Source organism: Esox lucius, chromosome 12, assembly GCF_011004845.1.
Source record: "Esox lucius isolate fEsoLuc1 chromosome 12, fEsoLuc1.pri, whole genome shotgun sequence".
Classification (NCBI taxonomy): Eukaryota; Metazoa; Chordata; class Actinopteri; order Esociformes; family Esocidae; genus Esox; species Esox lucius.
In genome coordinates this window covers 9,830,151-9,851,693 of record NC_047580.1, presented here as the reverse complement: position 1 = coordinate 9,851,693, position 21,543 = coordinate 9,830,151, and the positions used below count along the sequence as shown (strand labels likewise).

Genomic DNA, 21,543 nt, shown 5'->3' with positions numbered 1-21,543 from the left:
AGGTCCTGGAGTGGCCTAGCCAGTCTCCAGACCTTCACCCCATAGAAAATCTGGGGTGGGAGCTGAAGGTTCGAGTTGACATATGTCAGCCTCGAAAGCTTAATGACTTGGAGAAGATCTCCAAAGAGGAGTGGGACAAAATCCCTCCTGAGATGTGTGCAAACCTGGTGGCCAACTACAGGAAACATCTGACCTCTATGATTGTCAATAAGGATTTTGCCACCAAATACGAAGTAATGTCTTGCAGAGGGTGAAATACTTATTTCACTCATTAAAATGCAAATCAATTTGAAAAAATGTACATGGATTTTTTGGTTGTTATTCTGTCTGACTGTTCAAGTAAACCTACCATTAAAATTATAGACTGGTAATTTCTTTGTCAGTGGGCAAACTTACAAAATCAGCAGGAGATCAAATACTTTTTTTCAAGTGCCATCCCCACTTTGAAGCATGGTGATGGTTAACTGATGTTTTGGGGGTGTGTGAACTCTAAAGGCATGGGGAATCTTGTGAAAATTGATGGCAAGATGAATGCAGCATGTTATCAGAAATACTGGCAGACAATTTGCATTCTTCTGCATGAAAACTGCACCATTGGACACATGGCCGTTCCAGCACGACAATGACCCTAAGCACAAGGTCAAGTTGAGCCTCCAATGGTTACAGCAGAAAAAGGTGAAGGTTCCGGAGTGGCCAACACAGTCTCCTGACCTTAATATCATCGAGCCACTCTAGAGAGATCTCAAATGTGCGGGACCTCATAGACAACTATTACAAAGGACTGCATGCTGTCATTGATGCTTAAGGGGGCAATACACAACAATGAGAACTAAGGATATGCAGACAGTAAAAATTTTTCTTAGTAGCCATGTTTTGTTTTATGATTGTGCCATTCTGTTATGACCTACAGTTGAATGTGAATCCCATAAGAAATAAAGTACATGTGTTTTTCCTACTCACATGTTTTCTTTACAAATGGTACGTACAGCTCTGGAAAAAATTTAGACCACTGCAAAATTGTCAGTTTCTCTGATTTTACTACTCATAGGTATGCGTTTGAGTAAAATTAACAGTTTTACTGACAACATTAATCCCAAATTCCAAATAAAAAAATTGTTGTTTAGAATAGAAGTTTATTTGTAGAAAATAAAGAATTGCCTAAATAACCATAAAAATATGCGTTGTTTCCAGACCTCAAATAATGCAAAGAAAACAAATTCATATTAATTTTTCAACAACATCTTACTGATGTTTTAACTTAGGAAGAGTCCAAAAATCTATATTTGGTAGAATAACCCAGATTTTTAGTCACAGCTTTCATGCATCTTGGCATGCTCTCCACCTCTCCACATTGTGTCTGCCACTCCTGGCACAAAAATTGATGTAGCTCAGCTTTGATTGATGGCTTGTGACCATCCATCTTCCTCTTGATCAAATTCCAGAGATGTTCAATAGGGTTCAGGTCTGGAGCTTGGGCCGGCCATGACTGGGTCTTGATTTGGTGGTCCTCCATCCACACATTGATTGACCTGTCTGTGTGGCATGGAGCATTGTCCTGCTAGGAAAAACGATTCTCAGAGTTGGGGGAACATTGTCAGAGCAGAAGGAAGCAGGTGTTCTTCCAGGATAACCTTGTACTTGGCTTGATTGATGTGTCCTTCACAAAGACATCTGCCCAATTCCAGGCTTGCTGAAGCATCCCCAGGTCATCACCGATCCTCCACCAAATTTCACAGTGGATGCGAGACACTGGTTTGTAGGCCTCTCCAGGTCTCCGTCTAACCATTAGACAACCAGGTGTTGGGCAAAGCTGAACATTTGACTCGTCAGAGAAAATGACCATATTCCATTCCTCTACGGTCCAATCCTCATGGTCTTTTGCAAACTTCAGCCTGGCTCTTGTTTGCTTCTCATTGATGAAGGGCTTTTTTTCTAGCTTTGCACGACTTCAGGCCTGCCCCTAGGGGACTATTTCGAACTGTCCTCTCTGTGCACTTCACCCCAGCTGCTTTTTGTCCTTATTTTTGTAGTTGTTATCCTACAGTTAGAGTTAGAGTGGCATTCATTGAGTTGACTGTCATCTTGGTCAGTGGACAGTCGTTTTCACCCTCTGCCAGTCTGTAGAATTGTTGTCCCCAATGTCTGTTGTTCGCCGTCTGAATTTTTCAGGATGGAAGCAACCTGGTTCTCACTGTAGCCCTCTGCCAGTAAAGCCAGAATTGAAACCTCCTTTTCCTTACTCAAAGCTTTTGTTATGCTGAATAGTTATTTTTTAAATTTAAATTACCTTTGAGGTACTGCTTGCACTGTTTTTGCCATCCAGCTGGTCCTATTGCAAGAGGATAGTGATGACCACAGCAGTGGTTTTTATACTTTTTCGTCATTAAATTAGATTTGGGGCTGCAACTATAAACTATTCCAACACTTCATGATCGACTGTAAATAAACTAAGTAGCCCACTAATTTAAGTAGAGTCACAGCAATTACGTTAATGCTATCTGAACAATGCCTTCTAGAAGATTTTTCACTTTGAAAAAAACGACAGCGTGATGACAAACCGAGCACTATGAAAACCATATTCTTGCTTCAGACTAGGTTACGGTGCTGAGCACCGTAGTCTGAGTCTTTAATTTTTTTTACTGTCCCTCCTTTCAAAAGTTGTAATTTCAGTGTTACAACATAGAATCAAATAAGTTTTTTACTTAACATGATTAATCATTTATGATATGCATTCTGGATATATAAAACAAAATATTTGTATTTCTTTCATAACATTTATAATTATAAAAATAAAATGAATCCCAATCCTGGTACTCGGGACCCAAAGGGGGTGCATGTTTTTGTTTTTACCGTAGCACTCACAACCTAATTCAAATTAAAGACCTGATGATAGGTTGATTACATCAATCAAGTGTGTAAGTGGTAGGGCAAAAACATGCACCCCTTTAGGTCCCAAGGACCAGGATTGGGAAACACTGACTTTCAAACAAAACACTAACTCCTTCACCCCAGGGAACAAGGTGACCGGCAGGTCCATCTTAGTCACTAGGTATGCGGTTGTTATGTCGCCCAATGGGCATCTGAAGTAAAATTCCTGATATGACCAAGGGCCCTGAATGCGGATTGTCAGCCACTATTGCTGTTGGCAAGGCTAGTCAGGGATTGTTTGCGAAAGTTGTCAGTGCCTTTGTAGAAAGACCCACATTTGTCTGCTCTGGCCGGTAACTTAGGACAGACTACACACTGCATCTGAGTTCCATTGACGTCGAAAAGGGTAAATACATTTTTGTACTCCAGTTAAAATGTTTGCTTTTGTTTGAGCTCGTAGTTATCCTTCACTGCCTTCTTCAATTGAGTGACTTTAAATGTTTTATTGAAAAACAATACCGGACAGCCCCGTGTCACATCACTGCTCAGCTCTTGACTGGTCAACAGTGCACGAAAGGAGCTGCAAGGTAGTTCAGTGCGTCTGCCAGATTATGAAACAACTGGAGGATGTCGAGTTTATAATGCGATTATTTTACAATCGTTTTATTTTTTTTTGCGGTGGCCAGTCGGTACAGTGACTTGCTAGTTTGATTAGTCCCGACTTGACTTTATTGTCGAGCCCTGAACTCGGTCTTGCGTAAACCCAATGCATTGGCAAATATTTTAATTATGGATGTTATACATTTTTATCAGTTGGTTGTTGCAGCCCTACTTTGTTTGTTAGGGGTGGTCATGGAAGTTAGGAATGGACAAGCTAATACGGCGATAGCCGGGGTGGTCAGACACTTTATTTATATATTTTTTGGTATTTTTAACTAAATGCATTAGGGCTGCACCTAACAACAATTTTGGTAATCACTAAATCTGTAGTTTACTACTTATATCATTTCCAGAATTGGAGGCTAGTGTTTTATGTAAAATAAATGAAAGTTCAATTTTTTATCGTTTTACAATGCCTTCATTAAAACCACTGTAGGCAGTAATAATTAAGCAAATAAAAATGTGCCAAAAAGATGACCGGGGTTGCGGAAATCTTTATTCCTGTGTTCTGTTGTTAATATATGTATTCGTGAAAAGAGTTTAGACTTGCTTATATCCTAATTACTATTGTAACGCTTATTGTATGGCTGAATGAAAGAGTGATTTGCTCTTATCTCAGAGGAGGAACCTGGGGGCTGATGGCAGTTGTAAACCATTGTCAGAGTGGGGGCAAAGACAGTTAATGTGGTTTTATTACAGGATGTGGGAAGAAACACAACAGGGGTTAAGAATGGATGATCTGATCAGAGACCAAGAAGCCAATTGCAACATTTGATGGAGCTTCAGGCCTTTTAGACTGAGCAATGCATGACCACAATATCACAAGCGCTCCACAAATCAGGCCTCTATGGGAGGGTGGCAAGAACAAAAATATCCACAAAAAGGTATCCTCAAGTGGCAAAAATTGCTGTGTTCCAAGAGACCAAATTTGAATTTTTCTGAATGTAATACAATGTCAAGGGAAACCCCAATACTGTTCACCCAAACAACACCATACCCACAGTACAGCACAGCGGTGGCAGCATCCTGTTGTCAGGTTGTTTCTCTTCAGCAGGGAGCGGAAAATACATTTTATCTGTTTTGCTTTCCAGCTGTAAGGCAACAAAATATGAAAGGGTGGGACATTTCTATACCCACTGTAATTGTTGGACGGTGTCTCTATGCATGCAAATCTCTTCCTCAAGGAGAGCTGGTTCGGGCTAACACAAATGCAGTGGCAAGGGGTTACATTGCTCTCCGCACAATAAAGCAATTTGAAAGATATTTGTTATTTCAAAGTTCAATGATCAAAATAGTTGTTAGTTGCAGCTCCATAACAAAGGATTTTATCAGCTTGCAATCTTGAGAGATTACCCTATGCATGTTGGTAAAGAGAAGGGAAAATTGTCTGAGTCCGACAAGCACCACTGATGCATTCTAAAATGATCTGAATCACAAGGCCACAAAGCTGGTAGGCTATGATTAGACTAGACAAACTAATCTGTTTAGATAAGCATACAGGCCTCTGATCACTATTAATTTGATTAGCCTACCAGGCACACTTTATTTGACACACCAGGGTTCCCTAACATTATGCAAAAAAAACATTGTAGGGCAGCGATCTTGTGGGACCAGTTCTTTTGGGAGCGGATGGGAGTCAGAGAGAAAGCCAATGGGTGAGTGGGCAACAGGATGAAAATCTTCGGCTATGGGCACGATGAAGAAAAGTCCTGCGCAGACCACTACTGGAGATAAATATAATCAAAAAAATGCTAAAACATTAGTTGAAGAATAACCCGCCCCCCACCTCTACCCCCCATCTTGGTATTTTATGAGCTGCAGCTGCCAAGTAAGAGAAGCAGAGTAGGAGCTAAAGCAACCGATGGGGGAGGGGAGCATGGTGTGTGTCTGACTTACAACAGGACCATGGAGCAGTAGAGGCATAAACAAATAAACGTATACCATAGTACTGTTGACTGTGGTTGGCTAGAAGTGAGTTCAGAATGCACATTTATCAACAACCCCGTTTCCCAAAATATTTTGGGATGCTGCCTAAAACGCGAATAAAAATGTTCACTGGTGTTGCATCGCCTCTTCTTTTAACAATACTTGGTAAATATTTGGGAACAGAGGAGACCAATTGCTGTAGTTCTGAAAGTGAAATTAATTCCCATTCTTGCTTAATACAGGATTTCAGCTGCTCAACAGTTTGGGGTCTCCTTTGTTGTATTTTTCATTTCATAATGCGCCAATTGTTTTCAATAGGGGACAGGTATGGGGTGCAGGCAGGCCAGTATAGCACCTGGACTCTCACTACAGAGCCATGCTGCTGTAATGCATGCAGAATGTAGTTTTGTGTTGTCTTGCTGAAATAAGTAAGGCCTTGAAAACAACAATGTCTGGATGGCAGCATATGTTGCTCCAAAACCTGTATATATTGTTCAGCATTAATGGTACCTTCACATAAGTCACCCATGCCCTGTGCACTAATGCACCCCCATACCGACACAGATGCTGGCTTGTGAACAGTGCACTGATTACAAGCCGGATGGTCCCATTCCTCTTTAGTCCGTAGGACAAAGCATCTGCGATTCCCCAAAATAATTACAAATTTTGATATGTCAGACCACAGGGCAGTTTTCCACTTAGCCTCAGCCCATCTTAAATGAGTTAGGGCCCAGAGAAGAAGGCAGCGGTTCGGGATCTTGTTAATATATGCTTTCTTCTTCGCATGGTAGAGTTTTAACTTGCATTTGTGGTTCACAGATAATGGTTTTCAAGAGTGTTCCTGAACCCATGCAGTGGTACAGAATCCACTACAGAATCGTATCTGTATTTACTGCAGTGCTGCCTGAGGGCCCGAAGATCATGGCCATCCAATATTGGTTTTCAGCCTTCACTTGATGAAAAAGTTGGTTATCGTCAACTTTATTTATAGTTATTTTATCAATGTCATTCTCAAATGAAAAACAAATTGTTGTGCCATGAAATGGCTTTGGCTGTGTAAAGCTCATATTCAGTCTCGCTAGAAATAACTCAATTCTTATGACTATTCCAAGTAGTAGGCCATTTGGCTCAAATAAAATGACTCATTAGTTAGAGTATTCAGTACTATCGAGAATGTAACCCAGTTATTAAATAAAATAATTGCATGGAGGAAGTGGATTATATATATATATTATTATAATAAAATTTTTTATTTTCGTATAGAGCCTTGTGATTCAACCTTTTTCTGTAAAAAAAATCTACCGACAGCCAATCAGAATGACACCCTAACACCAGCGCCAATGCAAATATGTTTGAAAAACTGTTCAAAGTTAACCAACAAACTTGTCTAGCTAACTGGCTAAAACATTGCCACCTTGAAACCAAAATCAGGAGCACAGAAAAGGATCGACAAATCTAAAAGAGAATGTCAAAATGTGTAGCAGTAAAGTAATGGCCACATTTCTTAAAATAAATATTTATGACCCACCGATATTATTTCCATTGACTCCCCTTTTCAAATTGAGCTGGAAAAGAGAGGTGAGTTAGCTTGGGTAAGTCGACTATCCAGACGGGGTCTTTGAAGTTTGGAATAATAAGCCTAATATTGTAGTATTCAAATTCTACACTCCATACTCCCAACAGACACCACAGCACCATTCGAGACAAGAACTAGTCATGAGAGTAGGAGTGGCCTGGGGAATACAGAGAAAATGTTCAACTCTGATATAGACCGTGTTAGTATTATCCACGATAATATTAACCCATCCCTGAGACACCTGCTACGGATGCTATTTCTGATGACCCTGGATCATGGCCAGAACATTTGACTGATGCACCAAGGGAGACAATTGTGCGTAATATGGCAAATAAATCACCATGCACTGAACTGGCCAAATATATGCTGAAAGACACAGAAGGCAGGGCATTCCCAAGATATCCGTTATATTCAAAATCTGTGACTAGATTATACACAGTGAAACTAAGCAGGTGTTTTGTCTCCTGTGTGTGCTCTTTTCTTTCAAGACAAAATAATGTAGCACTCATAGTAAAAATGTAATTAATTTATTAACTGTGAAATGGCACGAGTTCTATGATAGGTTCCCACAGCATGAAAGGAACCATGCGCCCCAGCTCTGCTACTGGAAGTGGAAGAACTTGCAGCATTCGGTTTTGCACGGGTAAGAGTGAGACACCCAACAGCCAAGGCTTATGATGTCTGAAATTGCGAAAAACAGACTGCTGGCTGTAACGCTGCACCTACCTTCTAGGAATGTCTTTCAGAGGAAACACCAACATATTGATGTTTCTAATATTGGCAATTTCTTAGGGACTCTTGAGTTACTGTCAAGGTATGATGTAATCCTACATGATTACATACAGAAAGTCAGGGAGTAAAAAGTAACGGGAATGAGAATGCAAGCCCATTACCTACAGTGAGGGGGGGAAAAGTATTTGATCCTCTGCTGATTTTGTACGTTTGCCCACTGACAAAGAAATGATCAGTCTATAATTTTAATGGTATGTTTATTTGAACTGCGAAAGACAGAATAAGAACAAAAAAATCCAGAAAAATGCATGTCAAAAATGTTATAAATTGATTTGCATTTTAATGAGTGAAATAAGTATTCAACCCCTCTGCAAAACATGATTTAGTACTTGGTGGCAAAACCCTTGTTGGCAATTAGAGGTCAGACGTTTCTTGTAGTTGACCACCAGGTTTGCACATATCTCAGGAGGGGTTTTGTCCAACTCCTCTTTGGAGATCTTCTCCAAGTCTAAGCTTTCGAGGCTGACATTTGGCAACTTGAACCTTCAGCTCCCTCCACAGATTTTCTATGGCAGAGGTGTCAAACCGGTTCCACGGAGGGCCGAGTGTCTGCAGGTTTTTGCTCTCTCCTTGTACTTGATTGGTTAATTAGGTCACTGATTGGTTAGTTTCTACCCTCACCTGGTTGTGTAGGTATGAACTAGGAACCAATTTATAGGAAAAACCAAAAACCTGCAGACACTCGGCCCTTTGTGGAACCGGTTCGACACCTGTGTTCTATGGGATTAAGGTCTGGAGACTGGCTAGGCCACTCCAGGACTTTAATGTGCTTCTTCTTGAGCCACTCCTCTCTTACCTTGGACGTGTGTTATGGGTCATTGTCATGCTGGAATACCCATCCACGTCCCATTTTCAGTGCCCTGGCTGAGGGAAGGAGGTTCTCAACCAAGACTTTATGGTATATGGGCCCCGTCCATCGTCCCGTTGATGCGGTGAAGTTGTCATGTCCCCTTAGCAGAACCCCCCCCCCCCCAAAGCATAAAGATTCCACCTCCATGTTTGGGGTCATAGGCAGCATTCCTCCTTCTCCAAACACGGCGAGTTGAGTTGATCCCAAAGAGCAAAAATTTGGTTTCATCTGACAACAACACTTTCACCCAGTTCTCCTCTGAATCATTCAGATGTTCATTGGCAAACTTCAGACGGGCCTATACATGTGCTTTCTTGAGCAGAGGCACCTTGCAGGTGCTGCAGGATTTCAGTCCTTCACAGCATAATGTGTTACCAATTGTTTTCTTGGTGTCTATGTTCCCAGCTGCCTTGAGATTATTGACAAGATACTTCTGTGCAGTTCTGGGCTGATTCCTAACCGTTCATGATCATTGCAACTCCACGAGGGGAGATCTTGCATGGAGCCCCAGACCGAGGGAGATTGACAGTTCTTTTGTGTTTTTTCCATTTACGAATAATCGCACCAACTGTTGTCACCTTCTCACCAAGCTGCTTGGTGATGGTTTTGTAGCCCATTCCAGCCTTGTGTAGGTCTACATTCTTGTCCCTGATATCCTTGGACATCTCCTTGGTCTTGGCCGTGGTGGAGAGTTTGGAATCTGATTGATTGCTTCTGTGGACAGGTGTCTTTTTTACAGGTAACAAGCTGAGATTAGGAGCACTCCCTTTAAGAGTGTGCTCTTAATCTCAGCTTGTTACCAGTATAATAGACACCTGGGAGCCAGAAATCTTTCTGATTGAGAGGGAATCAAATATTTATTTCACTCATTAAAATGCAAATACATTTCTAACATTTTTGACATGTTTTTCTGGATTTTTTTTTTCTTTCTGTTTTTCACTGTTCAAATAAACATACCATTAAAATTATAGACAGTTAATTTCTTTGTCAGTGGGCAAATGTACAAAATCAGCAGGGGATTTTTTTCCCTCCCTTTTATTCTGTTCACTATAGGCCTTGTTGACCCCTCTCCAAACAAAGTTCTTATGGTTGTGACCATAAAGCTCTATTTTGGTCTTCAAATTACAGTATAGCAGAAGCTGTGAGATATGTCAAGGTGTTGTCGGGCATATTGTAACCAGGCTTTTTTGTGGCATTGGTGAAGTAAAGGCTTCTTTCTGGCAAGTCGACCATGCAGCTCATTTTTTTTCAAGTATTGTTGTATTTTGCTCCTTCAAACAACCATACCGTCTTTTTCCAGATCAGCCTGTATTTCTTCTGAGGTTACCTGTGGGCTTTTCTTTGTATCCTGAACAATTCTTCTGGCAGTTTTGGCTGAAATCTTTCTAGGTCTACCTGACCTTGTCTTGGTATCAAGAGATCCCCGAATTTTCCACTTCCTAATAAGTGATTGAACCGTACTGACTGGCTCAATATCTAGCCTGCTCAGTGCATCAATGTGAGAGCTAACAAACTTATTTTCTATTCATACACAGACACTTATTGCAATTTCAGAAGCCACAGGTGTGGGAAATTCACCTTTAATTGCCATTTTCATCTGTTTGTCACCTTGTGTGTCTGTAACAAGGCCAAATATTCAAGGGTATGTACATTTTTGATCAGGGCAATTTGGGTGATTTCTGTTATCATTATGATAAAAGGAGGCAAATAACTGATATTAAATGGCGTCATATGATCACTATCCATAATTGAAAGATCATGCTTTTTTGCATGATCAATCATATTTTCAAAATCAATGCCAACATTTCACTATTTCTGCCCAGGTGTGCAAACTTATGAACACAACTGTACCTGTGCCACTGCCGCTTTACCGTGGTGGTGGCCTTGTTGCTCTGCACAAATCCACTTCTAAAATAACCAAACTGTCTCTTCCCTCATTCCTCTCATTGGAATACATCGCTTATAAATCATCCCGTTCCCTCACCACTATTCTACTCTAGCTTCCTGCTAAAACGAATGAATAATTTCTCTCTGAGCTAGCTGAACTACCCACAATTGCATTATCACTTTCCCCCCGCCTTGTATTGCTACGTGACATGAATATCCAAGGCGATTCTCCGAACTCTGATTTCACTGCTCTCCTGGAATAATTTCCTTTAATATAGTTTATTTCTCCACCCATATCATTCTTGACCTTGTCTGCTCTGTTGGCCTCAATATCTCCCACATCTCCCCTTCACTATTCCCGATGTCTGACCACAAGATCCTGAATTTATTTTCGAACATATTCCAGAGTACTAAGAAACGACTCATCCCCCCCCCCCCCCCCCCCCTTTTTTTTCCTTTGTTGTGTTTTCCTCAATCTAGCTATATAGCTATGAGATGTATAAAAAATCTAAAACTTTGTGAATTGTGTAATTCATTGAGAGCAAAATTATCAATGGATAATGATCAATTATCAACCGATTGAGGGCTAGATTTAACCTCAAACCGAAAATTTTATTAAACAATTGAAATCACAGGCTGTTCCAAATGCATTAATTTCATCACTGCAACTCATGTGACTCAGTAGTGTGTATGGCCCCCACCTGCCTGTATGCACTCCCAACAATGTCTGGGCTTGCTGATGAGACAGCAGATGATGTCCTGGGGGATCTCCTCCCAGACCTGGATCAGGGCATCAGTGAGCTCCCTTGACAGTCTGTGGCGCTACTTTGCAGCGTCGGATGCACCAATACATAACGAGATGGCCAGTCAATGGCTCCAATGCCTTTGTCATCCAAGAACTGCCTACACACTCTGGCCACATGAGGCCGGGCATTGCCGGCAACAGGAGAACCCCAGGTCCCACTGCATCATCGTATGGTCTGACGATGTGTCTGATTTCATCCCGGTACCTAACAGCAGTCAAAGTACTGTTGGCTAGCATGTTGAGGTTTGTGTGACCCTCCAAGGATATTCCTCCCCAGACCATCACTGACCCACTGTCAAAATTGTCAAGCTGGATGATGTTGCAGGCAGTATAACATTCACGGCAGCATAACATTCACCACAGCATCTCCAGACTCTTTCATGTCTGTCACATGCTCAGTGTGAACTGCTCTTATCTGTGAAGATAACTGGGCGCCAATGGCGAACCTGCCAATTTTGGTGTTCTCAAGTTGCAAAACAAATTGCACAGTGCTGGGCTGTGAGCACAGGTCCCACTAGAGGACGTCAGGCCCTCATGCCACCCTCGTGGAGCTTATTTCTGACAGTTTGTCCGGAAGCATGCGTGCCATTATGTAGGGCTCTGGCAGTACTCCTCCATTTCCTTCTCACACAAAGGAGCAGATGCCAGTCCTGCTGCTGGGTTGATGCCCTAATTCGGCCCTGTCCAGCTCTCCCCTGGACAGGGCCATAGAAGGGCAACTTCTTGTATCTCCTCCATGCTCTTGGCTGTACTGAGAGAGACACCAAATCTTCTTGCAATGTCACATATGGATGTGCCATCCTGGAGGAGCTCGACTGCCTATTCAACCAGAATGGCCTGCAGGTACCACCTCATGCTACCAGTAGTGAAAAGGACGTTAGCAAGACGCAAAACTAGCATCAGTCAGGAAGGATAAGGAGAGACCATTTTCTGTGGCCACCACCTAAAAAGAACTTCCCTTTTTTGGAGGTTGTCTTGCTGTTGCCTTCTGTTGTCACTTTCATTTGCAACAAAATAGGTGACATCTCTTATGCTTCCTACCTGGACAGATTGATACCCCCTTTAATTGACTTTGTGTTGTACTGTGATCATGTGTTCCCTCAATTTTCCGAGCAGTGATTTTGGTTTCCCCTGACCATTGTGGAATTTAGTTGTCTCATCTCATCACAAATTCACCACAAAAGCGTATTATATTTCATAGATAGTTCCCTATTCTTCATGTTGGACTATGCCTACTGACGCCATTCACACAATACAAAGTTAAAATCAAAGGATATTAGAGTAAATATTCATAGTTCGTCTGTGTGATTAACGCAACTGGAAACACGTTATCAATTTGAAACACCTGTTAGCCACGTGTCCCAATTCTTATGCCCACATGAAATGGGGGGATGGAACTCTTAGTGTTATTATTCTTAATTGGTAAAACGTAAGTGTTGAAAGGGCTATACTTTGCCTTATATTTCTGTTGTCATTGCAGTTTTTGTATGCCTTGAGTGTACAGCAATAATTACTTTACGAGCCCAATATTGATGGAGGGCACTATGTTTTAATGAGCCCTATCATATTGCAACATTTGTAAATGTTCTGTGGGAAGAACATAGCTTTCTTAGCTGTTAAAAAGAGAAGCATCCCAGCCACTAAACGAACAGCAGTGTTTTGTAGTCTGAGTGTCTGGTATGTTTTAGTAAAAATAACTGCGGGAAATGCGTCATAAGTCTTTCCCTTTGAGCAGCAGCATGCACCACAACACATAGCCTTGTGATGATGACGGTCTTCCGCCAGATGGAATTGCTTTCCCAAAAAATAAGATACTGTACTGTATTTGTACTGTATTTCCTGCCATTAGGCTTAATTGATTGACAATGGGGAAATAGTTTTTGCTGGAACAGGTGTGGGCTTCATTTTAACCTATGCTGCAGCAGTACATGTTCTCTGTCACCTTTTTATTAAGTACCTACAACATAGGCTTGCCTGGCATAATTGATATACAGTATCTCACAAAAGTGAGCACTGTTGTGGAAATTCTGAAGCCTGATGTATTCTAACTGATTAAACGACTGAGCAACTGTTTAGATGAGAAAAGGAATGTTGGTTGTGCTGTGGGAAAGGAAGTATGAGGTGTTGAGGTAAACATAAAGCTCCAGCAGGACGGGGGTAGATACAGATCAATGGGTTTTAGGACAGGATAGAAGATGCACAACAGGGGGTAGGAAGGTTAAGGAACATAGGTGGTTTTATGGTGCGACCATGTGGATTCCTAACCCCACCCATTTCTCTATAAGTATTGAATGTATTTCCCAATGCTTTAGAGACTCCTCAGACGATTATGTTGGTAAGCGGTTGACGCGTCTCCCATATTTGCATAATAGTTAATAAAACCGTTAGAATGTGCCAAGAGAACATTGTCTCTGTGTTCCTTACTCCGAGTGTCGATACATGGAATTACCATCACAATTTGGGGTGCTCGTCTGGGATCCTAATCCTGCTCGGTTTGAGTCCTTTTCCAAACAGGTTAACCGTGCACGCCCAGAAACCAATCTCTGGGACTCTAGTATCCCCCAGAAGAGGCTTATCCTTTGACGGGCTGAGAAAGAGTGCACGTTGATCGAGGTACCATCTTTGCCGGTCTCTCGTGTTTACGCTGGTGACAGAATGCGCGGCCTGCCGGGTTGATTGGTGATAGACTTGAACGTTAAGGAGACACGCTGTGTTCCATGAGGGCCGCATTTTAATCCAATATAGTCATGGCCTATGAAGAGGGTTACACAGCCAAAGCGAGTTTACTCCCCACAAAATTAGATGACCTATTTTTTCAATCTAAAATTGAGTTTGGTTAAATAATATAGTTTCTCTTATGTGTATTTACCACCGATAACTGGGAAAATACTTGTTTTTAAACCAACGCCTGATACACGTTCATGGAATTTAAATTCTGAAATGGTACATTGACTAGTGAACAAATAGGGTATTGATGTAACCGTGTTTAAGGCCTACATTGAGTTTCCTTTGGATTACTTATTGTACCTTGATTTTAGTGACGTCATACATCTGTTTTCTGTCTACATTGCCATTCTTAAGAGTTTCTTAATTTCCACCCTATTGTTGAGTTGTTGTATAGATAATGATAAGCAAATTTTTACAAACTGCAAAAATATATTAAATGGGTTGGACACTATATCAAAATCTTCAGTTAACAAAGGATGTCGGCTAAGTTGATAGAATGGTCTGAGGACCATAAACAAACATTTGGCCTTTTTAATGGCTTACCATAAATGGGTGGAGCTCAGAGTAGCAACCTTTCCCATTACATCAGAGTAGCCTATTACTAAGGGTTAAATTTGAGTGTTCAGACTGTTCTCACCCGTGGTAATTTCCCCTACATTAGTATGTTTAGTTTTGGGATGATCAAAACATTATGTGTAAGCTAAATGCATTTTTCTCGCAATAGCTTTAATGTTTACATTTATGATTTCAAATCAAATTGTAGTAAGGGTGGAGACCTTACGTCGTCCGAAATTGTTAATTGTTAGAACAAATTTGATATCTTTGCATGACATATCCATTAAAGTATGTCTTTTGGCAGTCTGCCACTATTTTTTAATGACACATAAATCAACGGTTGAGTGAATTCCCTAGACTTTAGGAGGTAAGTTGAGTCATGATGTTTGTTGGTCTCAACGTAGTGTGGCCGTTGCCTGTGGAAATGCAAATTTTGATATGCTAATTTGGGAGTTGTTTCAATATGCTTCCTTCACACGAGCAACCGTGTGTTACAATAGTTTTTCTGATTTTCTTTGTGGATGTTTCTATCATTTTCACATTTGATTTTGTTAGATGTTCGGTTTGCGACTTTTATTGACTGACTGTTAGATTCCTCCCAACTGTCGATTTTCTTTTCATTTCGGTCCTGTAATGGTTCTGCTTTCAAGCTTGGAGTCATTTACCATTGACTTTGTCGTGAAAGTGGGGGGGGACTGTATGAAATGATAGTTCAAATGAAAAAGAGTTGAACTTAGAGTTCAAAGCAAATTAAATAGGTACTTAAAGAAGTTACGTGAATAATCTAGTTTGTCTAATTGGGTTTTCTGAAAAGATTGTTTTATACAAAATCTAACATGATCATGGTTGAGTAGAATACATCTTACTATTTCTAAATGGTTTAGCAAAAATAACTAATTTGATTGGAGTGTTACTGTTCAGTTTTTGATATTTGATTAGAAGTAATCCTTTTAATCTCATGCATTATGGAATAAGTGGGTAAAAACATGCAGGGAGCACATTCTGTGTTCCTTACTCCGAGTGTCAATACATGGAATTACCATCACAGCACACCCCTCACATTTTTGTAAATATTTGAGTATATCTTCATGTGACAACACTGAGGAAATGGCACTTTGCTACAATGTAAAGTAGTAGTACACAAAAGCAAAGTATGTGTAAAATGTTCTGTCCCCTCAAAATAACTCAACATACAGCCATTTATGTCTAAACCGCTGGCAACAAAAGTGAGTACACCCCTAAGTGAAAATGTCCAAATTGGACCCAATTAGCCATTTTCCCTTCCCGATGTCATTTGACTCCTGTCTGAATGGGTGTCATCACTCTCACATTCCCTCATACTGGTCACTGGAAGTTCAACATGGCACCTCATGGCGAAGAACTCTCTGAGGATCTGAAAAAAATAGTTGTTGCTCTACATAAAGATGGCCTAGGCTATAAGAAGCCAAGACCCTGAAACTGAGCTGCAGCACGTGTGCTGCTGGCACTGGGGGGCTACAGTTAATTGAGGAGACCATGAATGCCAACATGTACTGTGACTTACTGAAGCAGAGCATGATCCTCTCCTTTTGGAGACTGGGCCGCAGGGCAGTATTCCAACATGATAACAACCCCAAACACACCTCCAAGAAGAACACTGCCAAGCTGAGGGTAAAGGTGATCTAAACCCTATTGAGCATCTGTGGGGCATCCTCAAATGGAAGGTGGAGGAGCCCAAGGTCTCTAACATCCACCAGCTCTGTGATGTCGTCATGGAGGAGTGGAAGAGGACTCCAGTGGCAACCTGTGAAGCTCTGGTGAACTCCATGCCCAAGAGAGTTAAGGCAGTGCTGGAAAAATTTGGGGGCCAATTTGGACATTTTCACAAAATTTTGTTGCCAGCAGTTTAGACATTAATGGCTGTGTGTTGTGTTATTTTGAGGGGACAGCAAATGTACACTGTTATACAAACTGTACATTCCATAGATTACGGTTCCATAGATTGCGCGACTCACAATACCTATTTCAATACCGCATCAAGAATGTCTCATACATGAATATTTTGTTTTTTAATTAAAATTAAAGCATTATTTTTATGGAATATTCAAAACATTCATTTTGAAATATTTTGGAAAACCTGGTACATTTTCTGGAATCTGATTTAATTCACAACAACCCTAAGGGTTTTAAATGTTTATTATACAGAACATTCATAGATAGTTTTTGCCCATTGTCTTAATGTTATTTTCTCTCTTTCCCACAGGGCTGATCTCAGACGTGAGTATCACCAATGCTGCATAACAGATATTATATGCCATGAATTGTAAAGAACCCACAGAGAAGGTTGTCCTGTCGTGGTCACGATTCACCTCAGCTGGCCAGACTACACTTCTGGAAACCCTGAAGGCATTCAGTCCTATGTCAGAAGACCTTTTTGGCACAGAGAAGGAACTGGCCACTTTTATTGAGGGACTCCGACATGAAGGTCACAAGCCTACTATACTTAAAAGCAAAGATGTATATGGTTACAGATCTTGTACTGCAGTTCTCAGGCCTGTAGTGAAAACACAATGCACACTGGACATTGCTGCCTCAAAGGTTCAAAAGACTGGCAAAAAGAAGGGTAAAAAAAACCTGGGAAAAAACACTGAAATCAACTATGCTTTGTTAAGTGCAGCGGCAAAAGTTGTCCTTAAGAATCAACCCAAGATCCTTTTGACAAATCTGTCAAAGGAGTGTCTCAAACAGACTGTCATCTCCAAACAGGCAGTTTTGGAAGTTGAACCTGTGCAGGTGCAGTCTTACATAAGACTGACAAACTTCATTGGACCCTCTACAGGCCACACAGCAAGACTGCAGTTCCACACGGGTGTGTGGTCAAGAGACTCTCATCGGTCACCGTCTCTAACAGGGACACAAGCACCACCTTTGGAAGGAACTGGAAACTCTGCAAGATCAGTCACTTTGAGGACAGTAAACTTTGTGCCCCATCCAGTCAATATCATAGAAGTTCCTATGCCTGCCATTCTGAAAAACAACCGGGTTTTAAAGGAATGCAACGGAATGCCTTGCTGGAGGAACCAGAAAAGAAAAAAGACTGAAGAAGTCGAGGACAAACTCTGTGTCAAGAAGCACAGAAACGGGGTCTGGCTGGTCAAAGAGCAGGATGACCTCAGACAGAGACAGAACAACCTGAGGTTCAAGGTGATTAAGGTTGATGACTCAATCACAGATGAGGAGGTGAGGAGGAAAGCCCAGAAGATCCTGCGAGTCAACTTGTCACCAGTCATAGAGATTCAACCACTTATTGCCTATCCAATGTGAATGGCCACCCATCTTTACGTCCCTTTGTCCTCCATGTAGCAGTACATTTCAGTTTGTTTTTATTTTCGAGACAGCGCTTTGTCATAGCGCTGGTTAGTTTGGGATGATTGGGATTGCTTGATTGCATTTTGGACTAGAAAAATAATATTTCGGAAATGGTGATGCATTTTCAAAACATTGAAAAATATGGTTTACCTTTTGTCTAACACTGCTCAAAGTACAGGACACACTTTGCCGGATAATGGAAGGAGTGGAGAAGTGAAACCCCAGACCAAGTCTTGTATTACCATCATACAAATGGAACATAGTCATTTTGTTCCGTTTTCCATTTTATAACACTCAAAATAAACGATTGTATGTTGACCTTGGTTTTGTCAATGAAAGGTTTATAATAGAAATGTAATACTGTAATATGTTGGTTGCATAAGTATTCAATCCCCACACTTAAATATTTGATAGAGCCGCCTTTCTTTGCTGTAAGTTTTACGTACCAGTTTTATATATACTTGACGTGGTTTTTGCCCATTTTATGGCAGTTTTACTCAAGGTTGTTCAGGTTGGTTGGATGAGGATGATTGTTGACCTCAGTTTTCATGTCTTTTTACTATATTAGGGGCATATGAAGAGGTAATTGGTGGTAATATTGCAATGTTTTACCACACAAGTAAATTTGTTTAAAAAGCTGCAAATAGTATAAATATTTATTTATTCTAGTCTCAGTATAGACAATACACTATAGACACATTTTAAACATTCAATGTTTTAGTATTATAAATATATTTGTTCATATGTAAGATATTTGGAAAATTTATCTTCCTTTTACGCTACTTCCTGTGTGAGCTATTAGACCTGAACTAAGTCAGTTGAAGAAAATTCACGATTTGTTAAAGAGTCATAAAGAGCATCATGTTTTTGTCTTTGTTTAGTTCAGTGTGTGGGATCATTAGCACATTTTCACAATTCAAGGATGATAAACCCTTCAGTCATATTACAAGTAATTTTTTCATGTTATTATAACTTTTCATGGTAACGTTTTGGTTTTGTTCAGCTAGGTTTTATTTCCAACTAGTTTTACATCCAACGGAGAGGCCCAAAATTTATTTACAGGAGATTCCAATTTTAGTGGCTGGGAGTGAAGTCAAGAGTTGTGGGTAAAGCTTCCTGGTATTGGAGGGTAGCTGTACTCCAAAAATAGTATCTGACAGCATGACTGACCAAGCCACATTTTGAGAAAAATATTTTGTAGTCAAATGAGACCAAGATGCTTGGTATATGTTGAGTTTTGGCTAAAACTCAACATCCTAGTTTGACGCAAACCTAACACTGCCCATGAATCAACACACCATGCCTACTGCGAAGTAAGGTAGTGGCAGCATCATGCTGTGGGTATGGATCTCATCAACAAGGACTGGGCATCCAAATGGATGGAGCAAAATACAGAGAAATACTGCATGGCAAGGATCCCAATCACAAGGACAAAGTAATGTTGGTAGTAGATCAGAACAAAAAGTTTACTATCCTAAAGTGTCCCAAGAACTGAACTTAATCCCTTTAAGTGCATGTGCATGTGCTTTTTTCAAACAACTCGGAGCAAATCTACCAAAAATAATAGTAAAATATCATTCAACTTTGTGCAAAGCTGGGACATACTTCTCAAAAGACAAAGCTGATATTGTTAGTGTGGCGATTGAACACTTATGCAAGCAACAATTTCCCAACATAAAACCAATGTCACATTCCAAAAATATATTTTTAGTGTCAGTGTTTTGAAATAAAAGTTCAAACAGAGTGAAATGTCTATACCATTTGTAATTCAATGAAATGGGAGAATTGGTCTGGGGTTGGAATACCTTTGCAAAGCACTGTATGTCCCCATATCAGTTGTAGCTACATTATAGTTTTCTTTGACATTTGTGTGATCTGTTCTGGACCTCTGTGGAAGGTCATCCTTGTAACTGTTTTTAAATGATACAAACATCTTTGACAATGAAGCCAAGTCATGTATAACTATGCAGCATTCACTTGCTAGATATTTTATATCTATTTAGTCATGTTATTTTTATTATATGTTAGATAATTGAGGCTATTGAAATGGTCTGATTTTCTGGTATCTGTTAAAGGTTGTTATTTTTTCTTTTGGGATTGTCTTTTTCATGGCCTTTATTCCCATTTGTACAAAGTTGCAGGAATTTGATTCCATTTCTGTACATTAATTTGTATAACAAACTTCAATGGCCTTATTTAAAAGTTTTCAGTATTGTTTTTAAAGTGATTGGAGGTAACACTCCAGCCTATATTGTATTATCAGACATTTACAATTATTCCTAAAGCATTTTGTAACTGACATTTATATTTAGGCCTTTGTTTGTTTTTGTTTTAGAGAGAAACAAAACCACTTGGTTTATTTTATTCAAGAATCTAAAAATGGGAGCGAACCTGTCATTGGTCTTTTTATTCCCAATCAAATGACAAAATACAGCATTTTCTGCATTGAGGTACATTTCTTTGCTTTACTTTTGATATGCCAAATCATTTGGTGCATCTCATTCTGCACTCCAGTATTCAAACTGAACAAGTTTGTCTTAACCAATAGGTTCCAAATAGTCAATCATACACTCTTTTCCTCTATCAACATGTCTCTGAAACACTAGGTAAGAGGCAGCCAGAAACTGGCATCCTGTTGCATATATTTTATTTTCAATGTATCTAAATTTATATCTATTTAAAAACTGCCTGTTTTTGATTTCCTTTTTTTGTATTAAGTTCACTTATATTCTTCTTTATCAAGGACAGTTCTGTTAATGTTATGGTCATTGTGTGTTGGGAATTACCATTTTAAAAATTCTAAAATAAAGCATCTGGACCACAATCTCCTAATTACTTGACTTTTACCTTTCCTTAAAAAAAAATCCTCATTCCCTCCCAAATCCCATCATGAAAACTCTTAACGTGTTTTCACACATTATTATTTGCATGTCTGTTACAACCCCATTTCCCAGGTTGGAACATTGTGTAAAATGTAAAGAAAAACAGAATGCAATGATGTGCGCATTTTTTAAACCCTATATTCAATAGAAAATAGTAAAATGGCAACATATAAAATGTTAAAACTGCAAAACGTTATTGTGTCTGGAAAAATATATACCGACAATTAGATGCCAGCCACACGTTTAAAAAAGCTGGGAGGGTCAACAAATGTCTGGTAAAGTTGTGTAACGCAAAAAAAATAAAACAACTGGTAGAACATTTCAACTACTTAGGTCAATTGGCAACAGGTCAGTAATATGATTGGGTGAAAAAAGAGCATCCCAGAGTGAATGAGTCTTTCAGAAGTAAAGATGGAGAGGGGTTTACCACTCTGTGAAAGACTGCGAATAATGTTTCTCAATGTAGAATTGCAAGGAGTTTGGGGATTTCATCGTCTGCAGTACATTTTATCATTAAAAGATTCAGAGAATCTGGAGAAATCTTTGTATGCAAGGAACAAGTCTGAAAACCAAGATTGGATGGCCGTGATCTTCAGGCCCTCAGACGGCACTGCATTAAAAACAGACATGATTCTGTAGTGGACATCACTGCATGGGCTCCAGAACA

General features: G+C 40.1%; 1 protein-coding gene across 2 annotated transcripts in view; it reads left to right on the top strand.

The window, feature by feature from the left end:
* The window catches only part of LOC105013986 (coiled-coil domain-containing protein 71), a 40,183-nt gene extending 19,365 nt beyond the window's left edge, over positions 1–20,818 (top strand). For both annotated transcript variants that reach the window (XM_010875906.4, XM_010875905.4), the window contains exon 2: positions 16,889–20,818. In XM_010875906.4, the coding sequence (XP_010874208.1) occupies positions 16,942–17,949 (1,008 nt within the window). In that variant the 5' untranslated portion in view covers positions 16,889–16,941 and the 3' untranslated portion in view covers positions 17,950–20,818. The remainder of the gene's footprint in view (positions 1–16,888) is intronic.
* Positions 20,819–21,543: the final 725 nt, after the last annotated feature.